This window comes from Vidua chalybeata, chromosome 6, assembly GCF_026979565.1.
Source record: "Vidua chalybeata isolate OUT-0048 chromosome 6, bVidCha1 merged haplotype, whole genome shotgun sequence".
In the NCBI taxonomy this organism is placed as follows: domain Eukaryota; kingdom Metazoa; phylum Chordata; class Aves; order Passeriformes; family Viduidae; genus Vidua; species Vidua chalybeata.
This window is the reverse complement of record NC_071535.1, coordinates 44,544,544-44,554,948: the sequence shown is the minus strand read 5'-3', so window position 1 is coordinate 44,554,948 and position 10,405 is coordinate 44,544,544. Positions and strand designations below refer to the sequence as shown.

The following is a 10,405-nucleotide window of genomic DNA, read 5'->3' as shown; positions in this document are numbered from 1 at the left end:
ATTGTATAAAGGAGATATTTTTATCATTAAAGACATGGTAGAATCCTTAGGATTTACTGTTTGTTCTCAAAATTAAATCTCCAGTGACAAAAATGCAATAATTTTATTTCCCAAATCCAGTGTTTCAATACTGTAATTTATTTAATCCATATTACAATTTCCTTAAAAATTCAAAGCTTTTTGTTCTGGCTACAAACAGTATTCTTCCCTGTTTTTCTTTTAATTATTTTTGAAATGCGGGCACAATCACATCTATAAAATTACATATACATCTTGCTGTGTGAGACAGCCAATCCTGTCTTTCACGTATCAGAGATATCAGAGACAGTTTTGTTATCAATGCTTATTGTTCCATTGACTCGAGTGAATTTAGATGAGCTTCATTGTGAGTTTATCTGATGATGGACCTCTGGTGAGGATTAGGCATAACCTAACAGCTACTGCAAATTGCATTTAGCCTTTACAGTTAAGCAGGCATAAATAAATCAATGGAGGAATTAGTACACTGAAGGGTCTCCTCAGTGAAAACAAGCTGTGCTGTCACTGAGATGGCCATTAGTCAAGCTAAGCTAGGAAAGGCAGCCTTCAGACTAATGCTGCTTTCTGAGCAGTGAGATTTAAAATTTCCATGGAATAAAAAAAAAAGACTAATAGCATTCTTGAGAAAGAAAATTGTGGGAATGAGAACATCAATTGTAGGAATGACTGATAAAATTATTTAATTGACACTAACAAAAAGATAGATTTAGATAAAAAGTATGATGGGCAAGTGATGGATTAGGCTTTTCAGTATACAAGAAGGCTTTCTTTTGCCTCTGACTCTAGTGGAGATGAAGAGATCATTTCACTCTAATTTGATAGGAAGGTGCAAATACTGTGGGTGAAAAATCAGAATAAATATTGCAGGTTCAAAAACGTTTCCAATACATTTTACGGGAACATCAAAAATAAAATTAGTCAAAGCTCACAGAATGAATATATTTTTGTAACATTCTTGAATGCAAAATTGGACATCTCTTGATGTAAGTTCTTTGGGTTTTTTTCAAATAACAAAAGAAAACATTTTGTGGCACAAAGAAGCTTCATGTTTCAAAAATTACTCAGTGGAGGTTAACAGCTGAAAGCTAGGGAATTTCAGTCAAAAGTGCACTTTTGATAAGGTAAAGGACAACAACACTTTACAAAAATTATATTGCTATTTTCAATTTCTATCTAATCTGAAATGTAAGGATCATGCAATAGCTGAGATAACACCCTCAGCAAATGATAAACAGTATCAAATAAGATCTGCAGAGCTGCAATGTATGTACATCAGCATCTAAGAATTGCATAAAATAAACTTTATCCTAGCAGTTTTTGCTCAGAGACCCAAAGACAAGGCTAGACTATTACAAACCCTACAGCATCCAACAAAAGAGGGTAGGAATTAGAAATACAAGACACAGCTGTTGCTTCTAGCTTGGATTGTGAACATTATGCTACCTTAAAGTATAAAAAGTTTGCTTTTAAACTAGTGAATGATACGTGTGTTGTCCAAAAGTTTGCAGAGACTCTTTAGCAGTTTCTGGAAAAGGAGCTGTAAGTATAATTTATTCTGTGCAATATCTCTGGTGTTTTCTCATTGATAAAGCAATGAATTCGAGGGACTTGCAGTGAATAAACGAATTTGTTGTAGAGAAAGTGCAATTTGGCAGGGGGGAAAATGGAACTAATAGTGGAATCTCTGCTTTGTAATTCAGTTTTGCACATCCCGATACCATCTGTAACTGCAACTAAGATAAGCGAACTGGCAAAACTCCACTGGTTGTAAACGCACGGGCCAGGGCTAGTCTGGTCACTGGAGAGAGCTAAATCCTAGGCTTTTATATATAAAATATATAACCCTGAGAGAAGTGCTGTCTCAGGCACAGAGCAGCAGGAAGCACAGACTCTTAGCAGCTCCTCTCCCTGATGCTAGACAGCGGGCACGAGTCAAAGGGATTTCAGGGGGCCGCTGGTGAACCACAGGGAGCTGCGGTGCTCTGAAGCAGAGCAGAGCACTTCTCACAGGTACCTTCTCTCAGGCACTGTCCCGTAGCCGAGTCTGTGACAAGTGATGTGCACTCCCTTGCCGCACCCTTGTCCCCCGATGCCGTGGGCGGAGGCGCAGGCACAGGGCAGGGCTGATCGCAGCTCCCGGCTCCCCGCGTCGTGCTCCCAAGTACCTCTAATTGGATTGCCGTAATTTCTGCCCTTCCAAAAGCGGCGGGCGGCGAGGGGGAATGGCCCGGGGGGGCGGGGGGAGGCGGTGGGCGGCTCTCGGCTCCGCCGGCGCGGCCGCTCCGCAGCCCATAAAGCGCGGCGGCAGCGCGGCGAGGCCGCGGCCACGCAGTGAGAGCCCGCCGTGGGACCAGCCTCGCTCCGGCCACGCCACGGGAGCACTGCGAGGGACAGACCGCCCCACCTCAAGGTACCCGCAGCCCCGGCCCTTTTCCCAGCGGGAATTGGGCTGCCCAGCCCTGGGCAGCCCGTTCGCTCGCACCCACTTCCCACCCAGCCGCCCGCGCCCCGGGGCAGGCAGAGCTTTTACCCCGCTGCGGTTTCTTCCAGATGCAGAGGTGCGCCGGTTTCCTGTTTCTGTCTTTAATCCTCTGTACCACCCTCTCGGAAACACTCGGGCTGGTTTTCTCAGTAAGTATCCGTGTCTCAGCTAGCGAGGAACCGCGAACCTCCCACGGATACACGCTGTTCTTAGATATAGGGATTGCAAAAGACGCAGCACACAAAACCATTTCGGGCTATAAACAGTTTGCCTTTTTTTTTTTTCCTTCCCAGCTAAGAATTTGGAGATTTTGAATACTAGCTCTCTTGTAAAAAAATACTATGATTAAGAATGTCTACTTGCCAGACCAAAATTGAATGGGCATCCCACCGGCCTCCAAAAGGATGATGTACATATGGACTTCTTTTATGAAGAGGCTGTCATGCAAATCCAAGCAATAAAAAGAAACATTGCTGTTTGCTAAGGTGGCTGTCAGATGGTAATATAAACTTCAAGTATAAAGTTGAAATTTCTGCCTCCAAAGTGTGATTTGCAGTCATCACTTATGTGGTGTGAAACAGTCAAACCACAAGGATGTCAATATAGACTTAAGGGGGGACAAGAGCTCACCATGAATATTTACTTCAATATGATTTGCTTTATTTTTAAATATTTTTTTCTTGATTTTGAGCCTTCAGAAGACTCTTTCTGCTAAGAGAATGTCCTTTTCAGTGTAGGTCGTGCAATAACATGCTTATGTTTTTTTCCTTTAAGGCGAAAGACAAAAGGGGTTGGACTTTGAATAGTGCTGGTTATCTACTTGGGCCACGTAAGTAAGGCACTTCTTTTTTCATTTTTTCAAAATGCAAAAATTGTGTTACTCACTTCTCTGAATACAGCAATTTTGTCTAAATCTCCAAGACTGAACAAACTCATTTGGAAAAACACTTGTTTAGATGTTTGTTACATGCCTATCATAGAACTGAGGTGTCTGAGACAACAGCTGTTCTTTTCTAAAGAAGTGTGATGGGAGGCCTTATGTCCAGAAACACATCTGCTCACATTTTGTGCTTCTGAACTGTAATTTTCATATGACAAATACGTCACCACAAGAAGTGTCAAAAAACCTTACAGCATCATAGACATCAAGGGCAGAATGACAAAATGTGTACCTCTCCACGTATTTCAGATTTCACCTTTAAATATTTTTACAAACTTTCACTACTTGACTTTATAAGACTAATTTTTTTTTTAAATTAAAGCAAAATAAATTAAACCAGTAACTTGCAAACTCAAGACTGTTAACAGTTCACTATGTGAACAATCAATATACAAGGTGTTCAAAATACAGGAGTACTGGTTTATGGGTGGAGATAACAAATGCAGGTTGTAAGGAAAGTAATGCAGAACTAAGCTGTCTCAAATGTTTGTCCTTTTGCCATTAATTCTTGTGAATGTGGTAACATTCATCACCAATGTTTCTGTATTTTCAGTCTCAGTAACACATAGACAAATACTACACATGCTTACTCTGACACTCTTCATTCTTTTTAGCTAACAATAAGGATACATAAAAAAAAGAAAGAAAGTTTAATGCATCTTAAAGGTATTAACTTTTTCTGTAAATGTCTGGAAGTATATTTACCCAAAGCAGAGCTAAACAAATTGGAAAAAATACTGTGGGGAAATGTGCTTGTCAAAGACTTCTATTTTACATCTAAGACTGGATAATAGGAATTATCCTTTGTTGCAGGTCATATTGATAAGCTTTTACTGAGTCAATTAACTCCTCTGATTTTTAATTTATTTATCAGATGCAGTAGATAACCACAGATCATTTAATGACAAGCATGGTTTCACTGGTAAACGTGAAATACCGCCCGATGAGGATATTAAAGCAGGTAATTGAAGTCTGGAAACAAGCATTTTTGATTTGTTTTTTATGTTAAGTAATTTATTTACTATTGAACTGACTACTTGGATACAAAACTATTTCTGCATTTCAACAGAAATCCTAATAAATATATGAAAGGAAGAAAAATGACATTTGGCCACTCAGTGTGATCTTTATATTGTCATAGATTATAATATCTAAGTGATTAGAAAATGTATCATAATTTTGTTGCTTTAAATGTGTAATAGATCATATTGTTTTGAAAAAAACTTTGGTTTTTTTCTCTTTTCCTATGTTCAAGTAAGTATTTCAAATGCCACTCTAGCCCCTCCAGAGTTAATTGGGTTTTTTTGCAAAGGAGTCCATAAAGGTGTCTTCAGTAATGAAGGTTATAGAAAATACAAAGTCTCAGTATTTCCTATGATTAAGCAAGGTGGCTTATCTTCATTAAAAGATTGAGAACCTGGTCACAACTGAAGTCAAAATGCTTAGATGTTGCATGTATCAGAATTTAGAAAATGGCAATGAAAAGAGTGCAGCCTTGTTCTGGATTTGTCATCCGAAGCTGGGCCTCTAAAATGTATGTCTAGACTCCCTTATGAAGAGAAGCTGACATTTTTTAGGCTTTATTTTGAACACCTATTTCAGGATAAGGTGCATAAACTTCTAAAAACCCTGTTTTATCTCCTAAGGAGACACTAAACCTGCTGCAGGCATTTAAAGTGAGCTGAGATGAATCTCATCCTTAGGCTGATAAAAGTGACCACAGTACTTCCTGAGTACATTTATCACTGCACTAATGGGGCAAAACAAGGATTTTGGAGCCTATTTTAAATAACACCTAGAACAGTACAAATGTAGTTAACACTAAATAAGTTCATAAATAAAGGACATGTGCTTAATTACAATATCATACATGCATACTTTGTAAAGAGAAGTTTAATACAATTAATACATTTCTTAATTGTTAACACTCTCTGAAGGACTGTCAGTTCAGTTCTGGCACATTTACAGAGTGGGGGTTTGGAGTTTGTGTGTGGTATTTTTTTAGTGCTGTGCTTTAGTTTTGTTTGTTAGTTTTTAAGGAAAAGAAACCAACCATGCTGTCTCAAATACCAGGGTTAAAAGAATATATGACCAGTCAAAAACAATGTAAAAATAAGGGATTTATAATCCCAGTTTGTGCATATCCCAGGTCCCTTAAAGGAATACGAATTTATGGATTTATGGACCTCTTGCTGGGTACTGTTGAGCCTCCACAATTGCAGATAAATCCAACCAAACTTGTCAGGATGAGACTTAAAAATTACACAGCTGCCTCTGCTATGAACTTCATTCTCTTCCCTCACCAAATGTTTATTTGAAGGAGAAGTTTATTACAGATTCCTACAATTACAGAGTTCCTACCCAAAGGATATATATATATCTCATGCATAAGAAATGCATAAGGTAATCAGTAATATTGAATCTATATTACTGATTTGATACTATTAAAATAATAATTTATATTACTAAATTGGTATTATAAAAATAAATTTTAATCGAAAAGGAAGGATTTCTCCTGATTATTTGCAAAAGCTTCTTAAAATGGCAATATATGCACATATTATTGTATTAATTTGAAGGAGTTCCTGCAAAGGACTGTGCTCTCCTTGAAGGAATGCTGCAAAATTCATAAGCTCTCCAGATAACCTAGAAATATTTGTAACCTATATTAGGGACTTAACACTAGGTCCAGCAAAAAAACCCACAACAAAACTACAACCATCTCTGAGCATAATTAGTCAAATCTTCAAGTTACAAGATCAAAATGGTTTGTTTACTGAAATCTGCAAGTTATCCACTATGCAGAATTAAGCTAAATAGCAGAGTAAATAGCACATAAGGTAATAGCACATAAGTACAATATTTCCTGGTCATGGAGGAAAAATATTTATCCAATAAATTTCACATGGCTAATAAAATCTTGATTAAAATGTGACTAATATAATAATAACAAAAATTCATAACAGGTTAGGTGGGAATAAAAGCTAAGGAAAAATTCAAATAAAAGAGTATTATTAATGCAAATAATAATAATAATGTCTTTGTGTGAGTTCAAAGACTGAAGACAAGATTTTTAGGTGCAAGCCTATTAAATGCATTCTTAAATGCTTATTCTCCTCTTACCAGAAACCTTTGTTTCCCTTGCAACTCTCATCAGTGTTTTAAATTTGTGCTACAGAGCTCAGTCTGCCTTCTGATCCATCTGATAATGTTTTCAGTGATATAATAATGGACTGTTGGTTCTGGTACCCACATCTGTGTGCAAAAAGTTAAAAATCTTGGGGAAATTATTTACCATTTGTTCTTAATAGAGAGCAGTTCTCCATCCTCCTAAAAATAACAAGGTGTCTTCCTCCAACTCCTGGCTGATATTTTTTTTTCCTCTCATTTACAGATGCTGAAAGCATCCTTCTCAAAAGTGCAATAACAAGCACCCATTAGGCCATTAAAACAGCATCAAAAAGCTATTTCCACAAGCTTGAAGACAAGTGTATTGGATTAGATACCTATGTGAAAAACAGCTTTCTGGACTTTTAGAAAAACATCTAGGCCTAGGTTTTGGGCCACAAGTCACTTCTATATCACTTGAAAGGCTAATTTGGAACAAAGTCAGGCTGCATGAACGAACTTTTAACTGCTCTGTAAAGCTGATGAGTTTGTTTTCTAAATTTGAAATTTAACCTATCCCTGCAGGCGCAGGTGGACACAAGGGAGAGAGCTGGGAACAGAGGATAACTCTCTTCTGCAACAGATCTCATAAGGCCTAGAGACCACAACCATTAAGGTGTCAAAGCAGCTGCTATGCAGCAATGGCATACAAAGCTGGGTGATTTTGATTCTGACAATTGCGGCTACCTGCCTCATAGAGGCTTTGCCCTTCCATGAAATGAGGTTTTCCGTCAAGAATTTTAAGGAAAAAGGAATTTCAGATATTTTTGGTGGGTTTTTTTTTTCCCTCCCCAGATTACTCATAAACTTAGCCACAATATCTCATATGATACGTTTTTTAATCATGTTAACTGTGAGTAACAACCAGCTTGTTCCACAGGAAACCTTGGAAGACCCCTGGCTGATGAAAACATTGTGCGCATAGTAATTGAATTTTTGACTTACTTGCATCTGAAAGGTTAGTGAGTACCTTTTAATCTTTCCCAGTTTATGGTAGGAAATTTACTGAGGAGGCAAAACTATCCCTTAATGTACACATCTGCTGCAGATTTGAGTGTGCAAGACTTGCAACAGCACCTCTGGCACCACTCTCAGACACAGAGTGCAGGTGATCCTGAGACATTGCAGCTCAGTTGAGATCTGATGTAGCGGAGTTCTGATAGCATTCCATCACGTGTTAGTGACAAAAGAAACACATCTCCCTTTTTGCACGTATTCTACAATAAAGCTGCACAACAAAATTGCAACAAGACTAAGCTGAATGTTGGCAAATAGCTCAGAAGAGTAAGTAAAATCTCTGTACAGCCTCACAGTTGTGACAACAGTTGAAATGCTGAGCTTACAGCTCAGCTTACAGCTGATTCTGTAAGAATGGTAACTTTACTATGGAATTCAGTGGAGAAGAAATTTATCTGCTTCTGAATTTTCATTAGTTTTGCTCTAAAAAACCCCAAACAAACACAATATTCAGCTTTTAAAAACCTCTTCAGCTCATCTTAATTTTGTCTACAAAATATATAAAACCATAACAGATTGTTGCAAAGAAACATACAGGTATATACATAACACAATAGTTGCAAAGAAACCAAGAGGTAGAAAAAAGTTATTCTACTGCAAATGTTTGAGGATTTTTTCTGTCTCAAAAAGTAGACAGTTCAATAAATTGGTAACTTCCATGTTCTTACTTATAATAACAAATTATTTTATATATATATAATATATGTACAATATATATATTATATATAATATATATTATTTATATATATATTATATATATATACTTATAATAACGAATTATAAGCAACTTTGTAGCAAGTGTATGCTGTGGAACTATGTGCACATTTGCGTTTTAGTTTCATTATTAAAAGAGACTTTCAACAGATTGGTTCATTTTCTGCATACCTGGGATGCTTTTTACTCATTGTTTTCTGAATTATTTGTATCCACCCAAGGAAAATAATTCTTATTATTGAAAATGTGAACCCAGTGTTTATGGAATTGATTTTGCATTTGAAAACAAAACCTCTTTATAGTTAGTCCTAAGGGCCTGAAATAATTCAAGTACATATTTAAAGTAGATTGTTAGCATATATATTTACTATAGACAAAGTAGTAGTTTGTTTGTTGTACCACTGTGAAGAAAGAGCCCAAAACTCTCCTTTACTCTGCTAGGTGAGCCTAGGAAGTAAAATCAGTATTTGGACACAGCAAAAAGGGTGTAAAATAAGCTCAATCACACACCACCTATGTAGGCTAAAAGCTGCTAAATCAGACAAGAAAATAAAAAGCATCTCACAGACCTACAAATTACGTCTTCCCTGCAACAAATGAGCTTAAAAGGCTCCCTTCTTAGGACAGTGATCACAAACAGTTGTTTTTACTCAGAAAAGGTGGTGGCATTACCATGTCCTCATGAAAAACAAAAAATGAATCTCCAGATCTGGCTTTTTGCAGACATAGTTCCTGTAGTCTCAGGTTGCAACAGACACAGAATGTTATTACATATTATCTTTTAACAATATTTATTGGAAAGGCTTAGTACAAACTCTTACACGAACCTAGAACTGTAAATTAAGTAGGTGAAAACCATATTTTTTAATGGTATAAATCCTTCAGCACATTTGCTTAAATGAAATTTTACTACATTAAATGCATTGGTTTAGATATGTTCCTTGGTGGGGGAAGGGGGAAAGCCCCACTCATGGGGTTCAGATTCAGGCAATAGTTATTCAGATCAGGTATACATTTTAATCTGCAAGAAAAAGGCAGTACTTTTGCTGCTAAGAAGTACTGTGGTAATAACTACAAGTGCCCTTCATCTCTTTCTCTTGGAAATTACTCCCTCCAGCTTTAAGTGCTTCTCATAAAGAGCAACCTGTAGAATGGCAGCTGTAATTAGATAATATTAAGTCTTATGAGATGGTGGGATCCAGCAATATCAATTGACATAATAAAATTAATATAATTGTTGTTCTGTCACTGCTTTTTCTAAAATGTTAAAATTATATCAGGAAGATATTATTGACATTCAAAAGAAAAAAAAACCCAGTATTTTATAAATTAAAATATGACAAGTTCAAGATTTGTCTTTTATAGTTGAGAAAAGTATTAAAAAATTTTATTACTGAAACTGGATTTCATTACTTAACTGCTATGCATATTTACATATGTATTAATTATATTTTTTTTTCCTGTTTTTCAGAGGTGGGAGCACTTGACAAGCTACCTACACCAGAGGAAATGAACCAGTCTTGAAGAATGCATTTTTATTTTGTTGCAGTGTAGATTTAGACTGAATTCTAAACAAAAGACCAAAATGAACTTAAGTTAAGAAGTATAGTTTGCACTTATCTGATAAATGGTAAACAGTGTTCTTCCCTCTGGTTGGTTTGTTGGATTATTTTTTGCTTTTTTTTTTCCTTCCCTCCCTCTCCTGCAATGTCATCGTGTATAATTTTGCTTTGGTAAATATTTTCTGTAGGTAAATGATAAAATAAAAATAAAGAGCAACAAAGTTGTTTCATTTTAAAATTATGTACATACCAGCACACAATGCATCATATAGAAAGCCTGGGGTAAATTGTAAGATTACACTGCACCTATACTCTGCAATATTAGAGCATAATAAAATATACACACACACACACACACACACACATATATATATATATGGTACTTTAAATAACAGAAAAACAACTTCAGAGTGCTGCCATGCAGAATCATTTTAAGTCACAGATCTGTCTACACTTCTGTGCTTCACGGAAACATTACTTCCT

At 36.6% G+C, this 10,405-nt stretch overlaps 1 protein-coding gene across 1 annotated transcript; it reads left to right on the top strand.

Annotated features, from left to right (window-relative positions):
• The first annotated feature begins 2,320 nt into the window (after window positions 1-2,320).
• Window positions 2,321-10,134, top strand: GAL (galanin and GMAP prepropeptide). Its single transcript, XM_053946072.1, has 6 exons — window positions 2,321-2,449; window positions 2,590-2,670; window positions 3,296-3,350; window positions 4,336-4,422; window positions 7,510-7,587; window positions 9,832-10,134. Exons 2-6 carry the CDS (start codon window positions 2,590-2,592, stop codon window positions 9,882-9,884), a joined length of 354 nt encoding a protein of 117 aa, XP_053802047.1. The 5' UTR covers window positions 2,321-2,449; the 3' UTR covers window positions 9,885-10,134.
• The last annotated feature ends 271 nt before the right edge of the window (window positions 10,135-10,405 follow it).